At 37.9% G+C, this 21,047-nt stretch overlaps 1 protein-coding gene across 2 annotated transcripts in view; it reads right to left on the reverse strand.

Annotated features, from left to right (window-relative positions):
- LOC109927190 (synaptotagmin-B) overlaps window positions 1-21,047 on the reverse strand; it is a 286,221-nt gene that overhangs the window by 108,670 nt on the left and 156,504 nt on the right. For both annotated transcript variants that reach the window (XM_048612122.1, XM_048612121.1), the window contains exons 2-3: window positions 9,429-9,614; window positions 8,155-8,330 (exon numbers count right to left, since the gene is read on the reverse strand). In XM_048612122.1, coding sequence (XP_048468079.1) covers window positions 8,155-8,330; window positions 9,429-9,603 — 351 coding nt within the window. In that variant the 5' untranslated portion in view covers window positions 9,604-9,614. The remainder of the gene's footprint in view (window positions 1-8,154; window positions 8,331-9,428; window positions 9,615-21,047) is intronic.

A 21,047-nucleotide genomic window follows, 5' to 3' on the forward strand; every position in this document is an offset into this window, starting at 1 on the left:
TTTGTGAGAAGGTCAAAGACAGCATCATATCTCCCAAACTCTTGGGATACCCTGTTCGATAATAATCCTGGGGTTACTCCACACAGTCCAACATTCTATTTTTAAGCTGCTTTGTAATGTAAACTGGATAGATAATATCTTCTCTTGTTACTTGGTTACACTTTGAAGTCTGCTATGGTAAATTAAATTTCACTCATTGTATGAACATGCCATACATTTAAATTTATAATTACTTTAAATTTATAATTAAGAGCTTTCTTTGCTAAATGGACACAATCATGATTAAATTAGATTACTAGTATATTCTCCAATTTATAAATCATTTCCTAGGCTCTACACTTTGACAAATTTGACAAACATACAAATGAACTTGGGTTTCAAGATCATCATTTGAATTGCAGAAGAGGATTACAAACACTGACCATTCGACTGGATGAAAGGTGGGTCTTCACTTAACACACCTTCCAGGTTGATAACTTATCTTCCATGAGTACCGTGTTTTCTGTCTTTTCTCAAAATCTTCTTTCTATGTTCTAGTATGGATCCCAAAAGCTTTTAGCTTTATTACAAGTCTTCATGTCAAAACACTTTACAAGGGTGTCAGTATGACACTGATACCAATCATTTGAAATAATTTTCTACATATTAGAAATGCATAGATATTGTAGTCGAGTAGTAATAGAGGAATCAAGAAACTCAGGCTGGCCCAATCAATGGACAATACTTCCTCCTTCATTAGGGTTGTAATTGAAAGGAACTCTTTATATGAACGATAATGTGGCTTTCCAGAGGTTGTGGATTGGAAAATTCAAATGACAGCGACTACATAATTCTAATACATGCCCAGACAAAAATTAATAATGCTCTTGAATCTTCTAACTTAATTTTACAAATAGTGAAATCCACAAAATAGTTTTATCTTCAACTACAATTTATGCTGTGAATGAATATAAATCATATAAAACTTATCCTGGTTTGTGATCAAAATGTTTCCTGTATACAGGGAGCTGTGGTTCTTATTTCACAGAATCATTGCAAGGTTAGAGCATAGAGGTAGGTCAATCATGTCTATGCTAGCTCTCTGCAAGAGCAATTAGTCTTGTTGACTCCCCTGTATTTTTCCTGTTGTCTAGAAATTTCTCTTTTTGGATAATGGCCAACTTCCCTTTGAATGCCACAACTGAATCTACCTCCACCGATTCTCTTTCAGGAATGAATTCCACATACAAATTACTCAATGTGCATAAAAGATTTTCTCCAAATCTCTCATTTCTTTTCCGAATTATCTAAAATTTGTATCTTCTGGTCATCAATCTTTTTACCAATGGGAACCAATTCTCTATCTGCTTTGGTCAGTCCCCTCACGATTAGCATACCTCTCAAATCTCAACCTTCCATTCCCAAAGAGCAACAGTTCTAGCTTCTGCAATCAATATAACTCAAGTTCTACATCTCTAGAACTATTCTCGTGAAGCTTTATTGCACTTTCTCCAATGTTGTCACATGTTTCCTTAACTGTACTGTCCAGAACTCGACACAGATACACCAATTAAGGCCAAACCTGTCTTTATAAAGACGCCATTATAACTTTTTATTGCATGTCCCAATTTATTAAGCCCAGGTACCTTCATGTCAATCATCGTTGTTGTAGTCCAAGTACATACCAATGACATAAGGAAGCTGAGAAAAGATATTCTGTTTGGATAGTATAAGGAACCAGGCAACAAAAGGAAAAGCAGAGCATTATTAGCTGAACCATTTGCTAATTGGCAGATCGCATGAAAAAATAATATGTGGATCAAAGTTTGGTGTGGGAGAAAGGATTTCCAATGGGACAATGACATCAGTACTTGAGAAAGCCAGAGATGTACCATTAGATGGTCTACTCCTGAACCATGCTGGGACCAGTGTTCTAGAAAATTATATACTTGAGGAAGTAGAGTGATCTTTAAACTAAACAATGAGGGTGATAGAGTCAAGGCAGGAGAACAAAATAGTATTGTGGGAAATGAAGGTAAGAGAATGGCAGGAAGAGCAGACAGATCAAACTCAAGAATACATCAACAGTCAAGATGCTATGTGGCAAAGATGATAGAAAGATAAAGCTAAAGGCTCTGTATCTGAATGCATATAGCAAATTGAGAGTTCATATTGAAGTGAATCAATTTGATCTCTGACAACCATTAGAGACATAGCTGCAGGATGACAAGGATCGACTCCTGAATATTGAGGGGTATAAACACTAAAGAAGAATAGGAAGCTAAGTAAAAATGGAAGGGTAACACTGTTAAGTCAAAGATGGCTTTAGTACAATGGTTAGTGTTGCCGTTCGTTCAGGAGATCAACATATAAATTGGTTTGGGTGGAAATGAGGAAGGGCAAGTGAAAGAAGTCACTAAAATGGGCATTCTACAAGCCGTCCAATAATAATGACAATCTAGAACAAAGTATCCAAAAGAAAATGGGTGCTTCTAATAGGATTAAATAGCTATGGATGATTTTAATCTATGTATACCAGAAATATGAGATGAGCAGTAATAGCCTGGATATAAAATTTATAGGAAGATTTTAAGATAGTTTCTTAACCCGACACATCTAGAACCAACAAAAAGATTGTACTAGACTTGGGATTGTGCATTGTGACAGGAATAATTAATAATTTCAGAGTAAAGGCACCCCTAGTTAGCAGCAATCAGGGTAGGGCCAGAAATCTAGGGTCATGGTGCTGCTCCTGTCCTAGGCCCCAGACACAACGCAAACAAAGCGACCCTCCCCCCAGTGATCCAAGAAAAGTGGGCCTCCTAGAAGCCCAGATCATAGTTGCTGCGGTTTAATGTGTCCCCAGTATTGGGCTGTGGCGGCAAACATAATGCTGAAATTTACTTTCAGTTTGAGAGGGAGAAGAGATAGTCTAAGACTTAGATAACACTAACATTGTTGACATGAAATTGGAGTTTGATGATAATGAACTGACATACGAGGCTATGGGATGGGTTAATAGAGAAGCAGTGGGGAACAACTAAGGGGTATTTCAGAATACACAGAATAGGAAGATTCCTACTATGAAGAAAAATTATAAGGGGAGGACCCAGCATCCATGGTTAACCAAACAAGTTAAGGAAAGCATCAAACTTAAGGAGAAAGCATACAATTATATAAAGATGAAAAATAGTTCAGAATATAAAGAATAGCAGAAAATAAGTTAAAGATTAATCAGGAAAAATAGGAGTATGAGAAGAAACTAGCTAATCTGTTAAATGTACAAATCGATAGCGAGAATTCTATAGCTATTTAAAAAGGAAAAAAAAACTAATTATAGTAAATGTTGGTCCTCTAGGGGGTGCGAATGGGGAGTTTGCAGTAGATACTAAAGAAATGGAGGATGTAATGAATAAATATTTTGCTTTCGTCCTCAAAATAGTGGATATAAAATCATCTCTGTAGTACCTATAAATCAGAAGGTTGAAGGAGGGAAGAGCTTGGTGACATTATAAACACTCAGGAAGTGATACTCAGCAATCTGATGGAGTTTTGTGTTGATAACTGCACGGATCCTGATGGACTTCACGCTAGGATCTTCAAAGAGGGGGATGATGAGGTAGCCAATGTGTTGGTGTTAATTTTCCAAAAGTCATTAGATTCTGTTGTGGAGAAGATATTAGGAGGTTATGGCTGGGCAGTTAGAAAAAACCCAAAGTAAGTGGGAAGAGTCAGCATGGTTTTGTGAGAAGGTAGTCATGTTTGACCAAGTTATTGGAGGTTTTTTTGAGGAAGTATCATATACAGTAGATAACGACGAATTTGCTGATGCATCATTGTTGGATTTCCAGGCCGTATTTGACAAGGTGCCACATAAAAAGTTATTGCATAAAGTAAGAGCTAATGGTTTGGCTGGCTGACAGGAAACAGTGTATGCATAAATGGGTCCTTACCATGTTGGTAGCATGTGATGAGTGGACTCCTGCAAGGGTCTGTGCTGGGGCTGTGTTTTTTTAGGTAATTTATGTTAATGCCTTAGATATGTATAGTGAAGGCATGGTACCTCAATTTGCTGATGACACAAAGATAGATAGGAATGTGTGAAGAATGCATTAAGAGAGTACAAACAGATATAGATAGATTGCTGAGTAGGAAAAAATCTGGCAGCTGGAGTTTATTATGGGAAAATGTGAAGCTATTCACATTGCTGGCAGGAATTATAATAAGGCAGATTATTACTTCTACCTCTTCTTTCTTCTGTTTCTGCTCATAATCTGTACTTTCATATTAACTATACCCTTTATTTGACATCAACTGTCGTGTTATTCCTACAAAAATAATCAGTGCGCTTCTCTGAATTAAATTTTATCTGCCAATTGTCTATCCAATTCATCAACCTGTCAATTTCTTTTTGAAATTTAACATTTTCCTCCTCAAAATTCACTGGACTTTCAAGTTTCCCGTTTGCAAATTTTTAAATTGTGCCTTATACACCAAAGTCTAATTAATATATATCTGAAAGACCAGATGTCTCAGCATCAATCCCTGGTGAACTCCGCTACAACTTTTTCTCCAGTCTGATGTCCAAATCAAGGTTACAACTTCAAACTCCATGTGAATTTTGTTTTGCAAGATTTAGTCTGGTTGCAAAATAACCTTAAGAAAACATTTATATTAAGTTCACTGGGGGCGTTAATCGAATTAAAGGGGCACTTTTTTCTACAGTACATTTGATGTAAAGTACACAGAAAAGGTTTCTGTTAAGCTGTCAGTGAGCCAATTATGAAATCTGATGGGTGTCTTAGGTTGTTAAAAAGGCTTGCTTCTGTATTAATAAGAATCTCCTGCAATACACTTGTCTGACTACAGACATGTTAGTTACAGCTAAAACTGGGATTTGTGAGTGCCTTTACTGGTGTAAGCAGCTCATGGTGAGGAAATTTTTTTTTTACTAGCCCGGATTTCATGGTCATCAGCCAAGGAATAGCACTTATCTTTCACCTCACTGACAGCCACACACAAAATCTTTTGGCTCTTTGATCATAGATAGCCTGGTTATGCAGCAACACCCCGCAAACCCCCTCAACAGCCAATTTTTTTTTAAAAAATTGTCTAAATACAAAATAGGAAATTGAGCATGTTAGCAAGTCAGTTGACCTGAATAATATACTGCCCTACCATACCTATTGAATAACAATAACATATCCCATGCCTCAAAAGTTGGCACGGGAAGGAGGGAAGTGATTCAGAAAACAATTTTCTTAATTAATTTTGTGGTAAAGGTGGGAAAGAACAGTGTGCTTCTTTTGTGGATGCCCTGTGTGCATCTGAAGCACCCCCTCCTCTGTTCCTCTCCACCTGAGCTTCAAAACCAATTGTCCACCCACCTTCCTCTCATTCTCAGGCTTTCCAATTGCTTCCCGTCCAAAGCATAGGACTCACTCAAGTCCGCTGGCCATGTTTTCCTCGTGCCAAGGTAGACTTACAGTCCATTACTCAGTTCTGATGCTGCAAATACTGCTAAACTATTTGGGTCAACAGGGATCCAGTTAAAATATCAATGAATTTGCAGTTAACAAGTTTGTTCTTAGGATAAGTCTGACTTGAAAAGAAGTTCTTCAAACTCTAAAGTATAAAACTTGCCAAATTTTACTGCCATGGTTTCTGCTGGGTAAGGATTTTTATCAATCACAGCTGTGCTGCACATTTAAAGGACAGACAATGTTCAAAACAAATCCCAAAACCTTGTTCTGACCCAAAACAGCTATGATTATTTATGATGACTAGCTGAAAGATAGACAGGGCAAGTAAATTTTGGTGTATTTGAATTGTAGCCTAAGTAAAAGAACTCTAAGAAAGAATTTATTTTCTAAAAATGTCTTCTTCACTGCAAAATAATGTCTTAAGCGGGGATGTCTTATACTAAAGATTACAAATGTGCATTTTAAACTACTTTGATGTAAATCTGGGTCCGTCATATCTCAAGAAGTCAAAACACATATACATAACAATCAATTATAAAAGGAACATAAAAATAATTTGCTAAAGGTTTGAACAAAATAGAGAAAAACAATGATCTTACCACATAGCTCAAACAGTGCACTGTGTTAATAGAACCTCTTCACTTGTGAGAAGAGATACAACTCCTTTAATGTTTTGGGTATAGCGGGTAGAATTTGTCTTGGATAACAGCATGCAACAGGCTGAATTCTCTACAAAAACAGAAGTTGCTGGAAAAGCTCAGCAGGTCTGGTAGCAAGTCAATTGACCTGAATGACATACTGCCCTGCCATACCTATTGAATAACAATAACATATCCCATGCCTCAAAAGTTGGCATGGGAAGGAGGGAAGTGATTCAGAAAACTATTTTCTTAATTAATTTTGTGGTAAGTTAACGTTTTGGGTCTGGTGACCCTTCCTCAGAACTGGACCCGAAATGTTAACTCTGATTTTTTCTTCACAGATGCTGCCAGACCTGCTGAGCTTTTCCAGCAACTTCTGTTTTTGTTTCTGATTTACAGCATCCACAGTTCTTTCCATTTTTATTAGGCTGAATCGACTTCGTGCTATACACATTAGTTAATATCAATTGTATCAAAGTGAATGAGGCTCAAGGAGTGCAGTGTACACTTGACAGCAATACTGTCTGCATCATACTACCACCAGAGATATGTTTCTACCAATATAAAGCAACAAAGTAGAAGCTTTTGAATATGATTTTGATATCTGTCGCTATTTATTTTTGAATTGCATCAAAGGTTCAATTTAAATTAGTATGCAGTGAGCACATTTAAAAGTAACCAGCAGTTACTTGGAGTGTTTTAATGTCATACCAGATTCAGTTTTGCACTGAACTGTCTGAATAAACAGAAACATGTCTGTCAACCATGACATAAGTTGGCATATTATTGTCTACTTATAAATAGCATTCAGTACCAATCAAATTGTCAAACATGATTTTTTTCCCGCTCTTTAATTAAGGCAACAACTAACAAGCTAAAGCTAGGATATTTAGTAATCACACTACCAAAGAATAAGTATTGATTTTGCAAAAGTAGAATGTGTCAGTTATTAAACACTGCCGATAAGGGAATTAACAGCTCAAAAACAGCTGTGTGTTCCAACTTCAAAGAGCTTACAAGTGATGGGTTCAAGGGACAGATACGCCACATCTCTTTAGTTGTTGTTCTGTATGTACATATGCTGATAATGTTACCATATAACAATGTGTTTCATAGTTTGGACCTATCACTATGGTGTTTTCTTGAAGTAATTAAATACTTAAAAGAAAGAAAAATTGTAGAAGTTACAGCCATATGTTTTTTGTGAAAATCATATTACAAGTTTCATTGAAACAAAGCAATCTTTATCAATCAAAGAACAGATGGGCCAAAGTGTTTGTGAGTCACATCCATGATTAATTGTGCAGGATTTGCAACACATTCATTTAACACGGCTATTTGGATTTTGCTATTGTTCCTGCTGTGCATTTTGACTATTCCTGTATGACACAAAATCAATGTCCTACTTCAATAGATGAAGATCAAAGTAATAGGTTTTCTCCTTGAAACACAAGGCAGCAAGGATGTTACAAACTAATTTGATATGATGCGAATTTAGAAGAAACACATAATAATCTGGCTCCTCAGAGATTTTAGGCTATCTTTGTTCATAATGGAAGCAATCATTTCCCATTTTCTTCTAATTGTTCAGGATTTTAACAGTAGTCGATTTTGGCAATTTAGAATTTTTTGTCTTTAGGTGATGTTTTTCTAGTGCGTTTAAAATCCACTGTTGCTGCTCAGCTTCATTAGGGCCAATTCTGCACTGCTCTGAACAGTTGAGAATGAGAACCAATCAGGTGTCAAAGCTGCTTTTTATGCTGCACAGTTTTCATCATTTCAAGTTGTGAGTGGTCAACTCCATCGATCACGCACTAAATTAGGACCTGACAGAATTAGCCATTAATGGCATGGAATTGGACAGAAATTTGCTGGCTGAACAAAGGTGATCTTAAAAAGGAAATGTAAACAATTATGACAAATAATATTTCTGCACCTAAATTAGTTGTACTATGCAACTGCTACAGAATGATTTTAATTTGCATACACCATTGTTCGATAAACTCAGACGCGATTAAACATTCACTTACACTTTCCCTTCAGTACGTTACCTGATTTCCACCAGAGTTTTTCACATCTTTCATGTTGATGTCATTCTTTTTCCCCTTGCCTTTCTCCTTCTTGTTTTTCTTCTTTTTACAGCAGCATTTCTTGCAGATGCAGAGGCAGCAGGTGAGAAGAAGCAGGCCACTGACAATAACTATGGCAATCAAAGCCCAAGGAGGCACTGGCAAATGGATTTGAAAAATTAGTGAACTGGCATCAATCTCATATTAGAATGTATAGCTTCCTGGTGGTATAGTTAAGGCAAACATCTTTATGACCTAAGCCATAACGTTCACATTTCCAGCCTAGGAAGTGGTCTGCACTCTATTTATTAGTCCAGTGCCATCCCAAAAGCTATGGACTTGAAGACTACTCAAAACTGACCCTCTCACATCATCAAGAAGTGACTAGCGTGCTACAGAGACCAGTTACACTTGTCATGAAGAAGATGGAAATCAGCTGACAGTAACTAGCATAACTAGGAGCTGGCTGTGTCGGGGAGGAGGGAAGAGTTGAATTTGAGTTGCAAATGTTGAAAGAGAAAGAGAGAGACCAGGTGATTGGCTGTTTCCAAATTTTATGTAGAATTCAGAGACAATTCCTGCTTTAACTGCCTTTCCATCAGGTTAGTAAATAAACATCTTTGAATGTCCTTTTTGAAGGCAGCCTTTGGTGGTCCCTTGGAAAACATTAGTTTGGCTGCTGTGCATCCTGCTGTTTTGGTGTCAGGCACCAAGCAATTTTTGACAAGCTGATGCCTATGGAAATTGGGGGCACACTGAATGCATGCTGGATGGCAACCAGATCATATATCATGACTGGTGTGAAATGAATACACTGTACTGGATCCTTCAGCACCCATCTGTGTGGATAGGACCAGAATGATTTGTTATTCAAATCTAAACGGAATACTATTGACCTTACAGAATCAATGAAATCTGCTAAAATACATGGACGTTCTACATTCTGATACTGATTTAGGCACTTAACATTATTATAATAATACTTCTAACAAATTGAAACCTAATTTTTCAATACAAGTTTTCTTCTTTTTGGCTAAAATGAACAACTGCCCCTTTCTCCTCCTCCTTCTCAAATGACCTTTATTCTCGAAAGCCTTTGAATTGCCAGTGGATATGGCTACATATTTTATCAAATGCAGCCTTTTATCCAGGAAGAGCTTGAAATAAAACTCAGAACAAATGGACTCAAGTAAAAACAGTAACTGCGTGACAGAAAAAAAAACACCATTTTATGATTTGACTGAGTACATACTTACATGGAATTTTATGCAGTTCATTCATAAATTTCTCTTTCAGCTTCTGAAAGACATTATTTTTCCCTTCTCCAAGGCCTCCAGCCTCTGTTGAGTTATCTCCAGTGTCAACTGGCATCATGGTAGTTGTGGCAATGGGTGCCACCACAGCCTGTGGATTTGTTGCCCTAGGCTTCATCTTGAGAAGAGCTGGTGGGTGAAAAAGAACAACTTTTTTCAGCATTCGGGAAAATATACATTTCAGTCACGAGTTGTTAAAGCTAATAAATTCCTTCTGATTTCTTTATTACTCTTTGTGAAAGATGTGTTGATACTTTGTTAGGCTTATCTATTATTCAAAACAAAAGAAAAATTAATGCTGACTCAAAGTGGCAATTGATGTATTCTACTGGAATGAAGTCATATTAATCAATGAAGCAGAGAAGTTGTATACAGTGGAAAGCGTGTTAATATTGTTCTGCACACCATGAAGCAAATGCATCTGTCATTACTAATGTGATTTCAATTGTAAATCTGAAAGCAAATATTGTTTTCAAATTAAGATAATAAACTGAACCAAGGTTCTTCACATTCTCATATGTTAGCTGTAAATTATTAAATTGAACCCTGCCAGTATGCAATATTTTCTAAAGTAATTTCTTCCTCTGTCCTTCCCTCCTCTCCCATTTCACTTTTCTTTGTCTTCCAATAGGAAGGGTGATCGCACAACTTTCACTTTTCTTAATTTATTTTGATTCTTGAGCTATCTTGTACTTCAGTGAAGGGACAAACAGCTCCGAAGCAGTATGAGAGTATGGATATCTATTTTATCTACTGAATCAGGATTGGAGAGTTAGAATGTTAACCATCAGCATGTTTTGAGCTCACATCTGTAGATAACATGGAAAACTGTGGAAATGGACTTAAAGTTAAAAATTCCTCAAAATTTCCAGGCCACTGGCAATGGCTGTGGTGGCCAAAGTCCAAGGTGATGCTGGTACATGGTTTTGGGAAATTGACAAACTGCCATTAATCACAATGTATAGAACCTGAGTATTTCTAAACAAAAACACATTTTATCCAAACTTTTCACCTTACACCTAACAGATCAATTACAACAACACCAATTTAAGGCAAAGACCCAACATTTATACCTTATGAGAGTGCTGATTGGTCAGTATTGCCATAAAATGCACCAGTTAATGATGATGGAGAGTTAACTGCCAGGCTTTGTTTAATTTTTAAACCAGGCAGGTTGACGTTGATTTGTTGAGGTAATTCTCTGAGAAATGAACTAGTGAAGAGATGTGACATATTTTGTGGTGTTGGAACAGGTGCGATGTGTGTGCATATGTTTTTCTGTGTGCAAAAACATGGTCCTATATTTTAAAATATATAGCTTTCAGTGCATGCAATTACATACAAGTGCACCACACTGATCCCAACCAATCTTAAATTGGTTGTCAGCATTATGCTTTGCACACTCAGGATTATCAGCGAATGTTGTCTAATTGCAAAATCACATTAATATTGAACACTCTTAAGAGTTTTGTAAGCATGGTTGGGTATAGTCAGAGCCTTGCTTGTTGTGAACAGTGGGAGAATTTGCTGCTTGATACAACTTGCCAGTCTTTGGGATGTGTGGCATCAAACACTGGCACAAACTCATGAACCGCATTATTCATCTGTGTGATAGGCAGAACGTTTTTAATTTGGCATCCTATTAGTGGTGAACATCACTTGTGTTACTACTGTACAGTTGCATGTTGTTGCTCCAACCTTGGTGATCTGTGGTAATTGGGTATATTTTAACAACAAAATATGATGGGCTTAGGTCTGTATATGAATTTATGTAATGTACAATAAGAAATAATCTAATCAGGGTAGCAATTATCCCACTGGGAGGCTTTGATGTACCCAATTTCAGCATCAAGCTTTAAACAAAACCTGGTAGTTTATTATCAATCATTGTTAACTGGTGCATTCTTCTATCAAATGAAACACTTTTTCAAAAAAAAATCCTCAATAATAAACTACAAAAATGATAGAATGTAAAAATCATGAATATTGTGGTTGTAGCAATGACCAGAAGAAAGCAAAAGGTATCCCAACCAGTTAAATCATCTTCTAGCATCTAATTATTTCATTGTTTACTCTCAACAGATCTCATAACATTGAAGTCAATCTACTTTATTGCATTTATTCCATCTAATTCATGGATGGACAATGATGTGAAACAAAATACAATCAAATTGGTACTCAAGCGTTTATATAACAACCCTGATCATAAAAGTATTGAGATTTAATGCCACTTATTTATACTTCAATAACTTTTGACTGACAAATAAATTGAAAATGAAATTATATTTCTCAGGAGAATTTATTTTAATATTGCTTAACATCTCACCCATTGTTTTATTTGCCATTTAGGAATAGAATGAACACAGCCTATCCCTTTTTATCATTTACAGAAGAAAATATCTTGCATTAGTAAATTATGGTATGCTGCAGGACACTAGCTCTTTAAAATGTTGACTTAACTACAGACAAAATACTATTCCATCTTCATCATCTGCTGTTGCAGAACGTGTTTTAACAGGTATGATAGTAGCATGAGCAAAACCAAAAGTACTAGTTTAATTATATCGTGCACATTCTGATTATATCTTAATTGTGCCAAACATTGAGAAATCATTTTGGCATATCTTTAATGCAGGCACTCTGTCTTTTTTAAGATCTAGCTTTAAGCATATCTAGATGATTATATGAACCACAATTTTATAGACAACCTACTGGTAACTGAGATATCATTTCTTTATTGGTCGGTTAAGAGGATCACCCTAGTATTTGGAGGTATATTGCTAATCCTTCTCAATCACTGTGTTAAATACCTAACTCTTAGTATGTCACAACATTGTTGGAGCATCATCAACATGTGCTGCACCAATGCAACAATAAGACCATTACCTTCTCAAGGACTGCTTGGAATGGGCAATAAATGCTAATCTTGCTGGAGTTGCCCATTGCCAAGATTCAGTTTTTAAAAGAAGTCTTCTGCATGAGGTGGAACAATATTCTATTCCTTCCATACATTGTAAACAGAATATATAATGAGGACTTATAAAGTTAAGTTGAATCAAATTGACTATATTTGTGAAAAGAAGAGCATTTTTACGCACACTAATTCTCAATCAGCCGCAGGTGGCAATGACAACTTTTAAGTTCCCAAAATTGACAATTAACTCTCAGATTTATTTTAGTTGGAGGTTTAGGTTGGGCTGATGAGGTAGTTTTTTTTTGCTGTCCAGAATGTTGTTGAGAATTCTTATGACTGAATAATAGTATATTTAAATAGAAATAAGTGCCAATCTAAGGCAGCATCAATATTTGGTCCTGGATTGTGAAGTTTATGTTCAAACAGAAATGTAAAAGCTGCCATTTGTATCAGTAGTTAGGGATTCCAGTCCAGGTTATCTTGGAATCACCAGGAATTATGGTTTGATCCGGATAACTGCCCTGAGCACACCTAGTGTAGAATCAGAGGCGCATTAAAAATTCTTTAAACACTTGTTTATCAATTACAAACTTATTGGAGTTGGGCATTGGTTTTGGTTAGGTGGTAGGAGGTGGGAGGTTATATGATGAAATGACCAAGAATATATTCACTCTATTCGACAATCCCATCAATGATACTTTGCACATGTATTACTGTACAAAATTAGTAACACCTAAAGATTTTGCATACTTTTTCTTAGATTTTACTACTAACAGTTAAGATGTCTGTCACATTGCTTCCGTAAAGGCCCTCATGGAATCGTAAAATCTTCCAAACCAGCATGCCAGATTTCCAGATGCAGAACATTTCTGCTGTAGCTACTGGTTTCAGAACATTAGCTCCATTCTGTCTGGAATCCTGACTGTCTTGTTTTAACTGGGAGTTGCCACCATGCAAAGCAGTCTCTTGAAAGCTAGAAGGGAGATTCCCCAATTTCCCAACACTCAAGAAAGGGGAAAAAAATAAAGCCTTGTATCTCTACAGTACCTATCACATCCACAGGGTATCCCAAAGCATTTTACAGCCAGGTAAGTGATTTTCATGGGACAATTGGGTTTGTCAATGGATACCTGATGGAACTGTTTCTAACTTCAAGGGCTGGAAGAATTACAGAATCAAAGGGAACAATTCCAAACTAAAAAAGGTCCTCCACTTAATTGACAGATGAAGAGGAATTTCTCCTCTCATAGTGTTTCAAATTCTCTCTCTCAGCTAGCAGTGAAGGCTAGTTCATTGAAAATATTCAAGGCTTAGTTAGACAAGCTTTTGATCTACAAAGGAGTCAAGGATTATTGAAGATAGGCAAGAAAATGGAGTTAAGACCAGATCAGACTTTATTGATGACCATATTGACAGGCGGAGTGGGCTTAAGGGGTCAAGTGGAATATGCCTAGTCATGTTCCTAATGTTCTTATGGCATTCAACCAGTAAGTCTAAATGTCTTTTTTAAGATTTAGCTTTAAGTATGTCTAGATGATTATACAAACTACAATTCTATAGCGAACCTACTGGTAACTGAGAAATCATTCATTTATCTGTTGGTTAAGAGGATTGTCCTAGTATTTGGATATATATTACCAATCCTTCAGAATCACTGTGTTAAATATCTGGTATTCAAAATGTAACAGGATCGTTGGAGCATCGTCAACATGTGCTGCAACAGTTGAACAACAGCTCACTAATGGAATCTGGAGTTATTGAACAGTCACCGAGGACTGGGATTCATCTGAGAATAGAAGCAGGCTATTCATCCTTGAAATCTATTCATTTATCCGATTAGTTCATAGCTGATACATGTGAACACATGAATTAGGAGCAAAGTAAGGCCACTCAATGCCTTGAGACTCCTCTGTCATTCAGTAAGATCAGAGTTGAGCTGATTACTCTGCATTCCCACCTATTTCCAATAATCTTTCAACCCCTTTTTCCAACAATTATCTCTGATTATAAATATTCAAGGACTCTGCTGTTACTGCCTTTGAAGGGAATATTCCAAAGATTTATGACCCTCAGAGAGCAAAAAAAAATTGCATTTTCTCTCTCTTAAATTGATGACCTCTTATTTCTAAAACAGTGGTCCCTAGCTCTGTATTCTCCCTCAAGTGGAAACATTCTTTCTACATCTACCCTGTCAAGGCAGCGTTTTGTCACTGATGAAAAGATAGCAACTGGGAACACTAATTATGTTTTACTCTCTTCATAGATGCTGCCAGATCTGCTGAATATTTCCACCATTTAGTTTCTATTTCAGATTTCTAACATCTGCAGTATTTTGCTTATCCACTGAAGAAGTAGGCTATTTTTTCTAATGAATTGGCTTGCTTCAAATTCTCACTCACTGAGACTTCAGAAACTTAGGTAAGCTTGACTGACGTAGAATGAATGAAAGCTCCAAAATCAGCATTTGAAATATATAACCATGTCCACAGAACGTTTGGCATTTTGCTGAAATATAATGTTTTTTTTTGTCGGCTTAATAGAGATAGTGATTGGTATATATATCTAGAAAATGTGAATTCAAATACAGAGCGGAAGAACAGAGTATGGTATGGATTTATATTTGTCTATGATGCATTAATTCGAAGTATTCAAATATTTCTGGAGTGATTAACTGTTTTCTTTCACAGTATGTATCTTCACTTTATGTATCTGTTTATTTGTAATATTTTACTTGTAACTTATTTTTATTTTGTGGGGATTCACAATGAAGGATTTCACTGCAAATAAAACCGACAATGAAAAGATTATAACTCACAGTGAAACTGAAATTGAATCAAACACCGCATGCCAAAGCCTCCACATTGTCAACATAGAATTATGAGATTCATTCACAGCTCTCTGTGGGAATTAGTGCAATTTCACAAAAGGATTTTGAATATTGTGGGAACTGATGAGGTTTATCACTCGCGTGGACAGAAATTAGCAAGTAAATCTACCATATGGATGAAATGAATCAGGAAAATGCCAGATTCGATCTCTGATCTGATTGAAGTAATATGTTGCAGTCAGTGTAATGATTGGCCTCAGCTCTTCTGGTCAAGGGCAGGGGAAATTTCAGCTAGAGTTCATGTTTCAGATTACTATCCATTGAAGGCCTTCTGGAACATATAGAAATTGGCAACTAGTGCATTATAGTTTCATTTTGTCTTCAGCCCGCTGTAGCTCAACTGCACCTCAGAATGGTGTGACAAGTTCAGTCATTTGGTGTGGATTGGACCAAGTCTAGATCCAGTGTTGACCATCAGGAAGATGAAATAAAATGAAGGGAGGCGGTAATCCCAAGGGTGGGTGGTGACGAGATGTGGCTTTTTAACCTGAAGGAACAAGTAGCTTCAATACGGAGAGGGTTAAGGGTCACAATAAACATGGGATGGTGACAAGAATGAGCTCTGAGGAGAGTGAAAATTTATAAACGTGATGGTAATGAGGTTCAGTGCAACAGGAGTCACAAAAGGTGACAGAAGGGAGGTTGATTCTAATGTTGAGATGGTCAAGGAAATCAGGGAGCTTAGTGTGTGATGGAGTAGGGTGGAAGATGGTGTATTTCCTTCTGTAAATGATGACTACTATTTTATCTTTTCCTAGTTCAGAGCAGTTCCTCACTAATAGTGAAGAGTTGAACTGGGAAGTGAGATTTATTACAGTGCTCTTTGGGCTGAATAAAGGCAAACCTATGTAATAATACACCAACTGCGTGAGAATCACCCTGTGGTGATTTCTCCTGTCTACAGAGAGGCACACAGGGCAACACTTTTGACCCATGACTCAGGTTGTCGTGACATTTAAAATTGGGAGCTGCAACGAAGCTCGAGATGCAATGTAGATTTTGTTGCGGGTAGTGTGGAAGAAGCAGTGGTGGGGGTGGGTGGTGGGTGCACAGCCTCAACGGATCAACTTTGATCCCATCTCAGCCTGGGACAAGTGAACCTGACATTTCTCAAGGATAAATCCAACCTAACCAATTACTACCCTATAATCCTGTGCTCAGGTTGGGCAATAAATTCTTGCTTAGCCAGTGAATCCTACATCCAGCAGACTGGGCTGGCTACAGAAAGGCCACTGCTTGAGTATCTTGTACTATTTATTACTCCGAGCAGTGGAGAGTTTTCCCCAAATTCACATAGACTCCAATTTTTCTAGTGGTCCTTGATGCCACACTCACTCAAATGATATAAAGGATAGTCACTCATACTTCCTATCTTGAGTTGAGCTATTTTTTCCATGTTTGAATCAAGGCTGTAATGAGGTCAGGAGTTGAGTGGACCAGCCAGAAGCCAAACTAAGCATCAGTGTGCAGATTGTGGTTGAATAAGTGCCACTTGATAACACCGTTGATGTCCCCTTCCATTAATGATTGAGAACAGGATTATGGGGTGGTGATTTGTCGGTTTGGAGTTGTCCTACTTTTTCTGCACAAAACATACCTCAACAATTTTTCCACATAGTCAAGTAAATGCCAGTGTTGTAGCTGTACCACAATAGCTTGGCTAGGAGCACAGCTTGTTCTGGAGCACATTTTCAGTACTATTGCCAGAATGCTGTCAGGAACCATAGACGCAGTACCTACTGCCTTCAGTTATTTCTTGTTATCCTGTGGGGTGAATTGAATTAGCTGTTGGTAGGCATCTGTGATGCTGGGGACCTCTAGGAGGCCCAGCTGGATCATCCACTTGACAATTTCTTGCAGAAGGTGAATGATGTGTTCGGCTGCCCCTCATTGAGCATGGAGATATTTGTGGAGCCTCCTCCTCCTCCAGTGAGTTGTTTAGTTGTCTACCATCATTCATACCTGGGTGTGGCAGAACTGCGGAGCTTAGATCTAAGTCACTGATTGTGGGATCACTTAGGTCAATCATTTGCTATATCCACTGTTTGACACACAGTAGTCTCTTGTTTTAGAGCTCCAACACATTCACACTTGAGTTTTAGGTCTGCCTGATGCTACTCCTGGCATGCCCTCCTGCATTCTTTATTGAGCCAGAGCTGCTCTTCTGGCTTGGTGATAATGGTAGATAAGAGAATGTGCTGAGCCATCAAGTTAGAGATTGAATGCAATTCTGTTGCTGCTGATGGTCCACAGTGCTTCATGAATACCCGGCGATGAGTTGCTAGATTAGTTCGAAATCTGTCCCATTCAGCACAGTGGTAGTTCCAACATAGTGGAGGGTATCTTTAAAGAGAGGACCGAACTTCATCTTCGCAATGACCATGTGGTAGTTACTTCTACTGCTACTGCCAGGACTGATGAGTCTGCAGCAGGTATATTGGTGAGGATGAAGTCAAGTAGGATTTTTTTCTCTCGTTACTTCCCTTGCATCTGCGACAGATGCAACATAGCAGCTATATCCTTTATATTCTCAGCCAGCCCAATTAGTGGGGGTGCTACTGAGCCACCCTTGCTGATGGGTATTGAAAACTCCTCACCCAGAATGTATTTCCCTTGCCACCCTCAACTTGGAGGAGAACTAATTCATCAGCTGAGGGAGATACTGTTTGCAATCACTACTTCCTTGGCAAATCATAGCTATCCCAGACACAGCTCCTGCCTGAGTTGAGGTGGTGGTCAGGGAGCTCCTGCCAAAAGGCCTTAGGACCACCTTGTCATTGACGGCCTTTCTCCTTCCTTTGCACACAGCATCCTCTTTCTGCTGCCTTCGCTTCATGTCCCTGTCCTGCTGAAGCTCCAGAAGGACTGCAGATGTGGCTTACATCGGTGTAAAGAAGCTTTCTGCTGTCAGACACTCAAAGTCCTTTTTATCAGAATTCCAACAACAGTGACTATAATTTGTCCGTTGAAACTGAAAGTCTATTGCACCTCACCTGAAAGTCCCATGCAGATGTTTTTAGAAAATGCCAATGTGGCATTCTTCAAAAAGCTGAACCCATATTCAGCTGAGAAGCCATTAACAGGATCTGTGAGGTCCAAAAATACATAATGGGCAGCATATAGCATTTGATGCTAAATAATCTCACCATCAACCATTCTTAAGGCAGTTCAGGAAGATTCTAGAGGAAGATAGTTGGAACGGAGGGATTGTTTCATGAGCAAAGGCTAAACAAGTTGAGACTCTACTCACTGGAGTTTAGAGGAAAAGGAGGTGATCTCATTGAAACATATAGGGCTTGATGTGGTAAATGCATATGGGATATTTCCCCTAATGGGAGGGTATAAGACCAAAAGGTAAAGATTCAGAATAAATGTGCTCCAATTTAAGACTGAGATAAGGAAGGAAGTCTTCTTTCAGAGGGTTGTAAATTTTTTGGAACTCCTGCCACAGAAAGCTTCAGGGGCAGTCTTTGTGTATATTTAAGGCTGAGATAGATCGATCCTTGATCAATAGGGGAAACAAAGGTTACAGAGAAAGCAAAGGAATGTGGATGTAAGGAATGCTGGATCAGCCATGATCCTTCTGAATGGCAAAGCAGGCTTGAGGGGCCAAATAGCCTACTCCTGTTCCTATTTGTTATGGTTTTATAGTCTTATTATCCTCTGATACACACATGGGAATGCCCATGGTACCACATGGGAGTCTGTGTGGGCCATGCCAGAAGATGCTGGCAGCAAAACAGCTAGCATTTTCTCCTCTCCCAGCTTCTGTAGCACTGACTTCAGTGGTGAGATGCATTGCTATTTTGTAGCTTTAGTTTCAGGCTGGCTCTCAATCACAGAATTGAATAAGAGTTTATTAGCTTTAGTCTCATACTGCAGATTATAACTCTGTCATACAGCATGTTATTTGAACATGTCAAAAAATATGGAAGTACTCCTGAGGAGTAGTTTGAACACTGGTTGCAATTATTTTGGAAGTTTTAGTGCTGAAAATACCAAAACAATAAATTAAACAAATTATCCAATACAGATAAATTAAAGACAGTTCTGATTGAGTGACTTCTGTGCCCCAGTGATGAAGGAAATGCTCACTTTTAATTGCTATAAGCTTTACTTGATAGAAGATGGATATTTAATAATCTTAGGCACAAGAACAATAATGCAGACTGGGCATTGTTGTTCAATGATCCTAAACTAATTAATCCCAACCTCATTAAAAGGCGTTTAATTCAATTAGTTTTCTCTTCTGCCAGCAGCTGTATCTTGACTTTCAACTTTTCTACAAAACTTTTAATTTTTTTTAAAATGAGAATTCTGTATGGCACAGATACAAATTGTTGTATCAAAAAAAAGAGTATGAAAATTAATTGAAGTTTTCTTCATTTCAGGAATATTGACAGTGAAACATCAAGTCACATTATAGAATATGAACTGTTCTTATTGTTTTCAGGAAGTAAATTCCTACTCAACATTATCAATTATTCTAATATGAAAGAAAAATTTGCATTTATATACCATCTATTGGAACCTCAGTTTGTCGTAAAGTGTTTCCAAGCCAATGAGACGCATTTGAATGCAGCTACTAGGCTGGATTTGTACAGATGGCAGAAGTCACTGTATTGTAGTCAAAAGCAGACAGTGACCCCCTCCCCAGCCACCCAACCCCATTTTGGTCAATGAAATGGCTGGCAAGGGCAGAATCAGTAGGTATAGATAGTATAATTGTGACAGGAAGGCTCACAGGCACAACATCGCTGCTGATGGGCAGGAGGCGTAGTGCCTCTGTGGGACATAGTGTTCAAAAAAAGTCACATCTCCCTCCCCGAGTGTGCTAGTTTCAATAGGCTCACAAGTTGGCCAGGCCAAGTGACACTATAAGAATGCTCCCGGAGGCAGAAATTGATACCTAATTGGCACCTTTTGTAGTTTAATTTGGTTACCAGGGAATGGCTCATTTGACAACCTTCCCATTGCGAGCATGGCAGCAGGATGATGTTGGGCACTCCTCCCCCATCCCAAACCTTTCCTGTATCATTTTATTTGCCTTAGCCCAGTACTAAAGGGCTGCTACATGTCTGCTCACGGTTTTACGACAGAGATACAAGGCTGCTACTATGTGTACAGTTAGGTCCCTCAAAGAACCATTTGATAAATAGTTAACTGTTTTAGATGGTGTTGCTTGAGGGATAAATGTTGAGTAGGACATCAGGAGAATTCCCTGATCTTTTCCAGAGAGTATCAGGGAGGAGTTCATTAACATTTACTTAAGAAGGCAGACATGATGTGGGTGTACATGCCTCACCCAAAGTTAGTATCTCTAACAATGCAGCTTTGTTTCAGTACTGCACTGACACATCAGCCTAGACATGCTCAGATCTCTCAAGCTGCACTTGAATTCGCAACCTTGGAATTAGGAAAGAGTAGAAAAACCATAGGTGCTGTGTGCGCATTACTGATATCTCTATTTAGTTCAGATATCACGCTGGGAGGATTAAAATGATTCCTAAGAACACTCTTGTATTAAAATCACTATTTCTACAATTTGCTGCTCTAGTGGATTGTTCACAGTAACTGACTGCAACTGTCAATCGTTGCTCTTTTTTCAGACAATACCTTTAGCCTCCAACATTGTCAATGTACTTTAATAGCCTGAAGTGTATGTTCTTCCTTGTGAAATACTTCTGTTCTCTGCCTTTCTGAAGCTAAAATCATTAGTTTCCATCTGTAATTATGCATTTCTGTTCTTACCACCTTTGTT

This window comes from Rhincodon typus, chromosome 25 (assembly GCF_021869965.1).
Source record: "Rhincodon typus isolate 14 chromosome 25, sRhiTyp1.1, whole genome shotgun sequence".
In the NCBI taxonomy this organism is placed as follows: Eukaryota; Metazoa; Chordata; class Chondrichthyes; order Orectolobiformes; family Rhincodontidae; genus Rhincodon; species Rhincodon typus.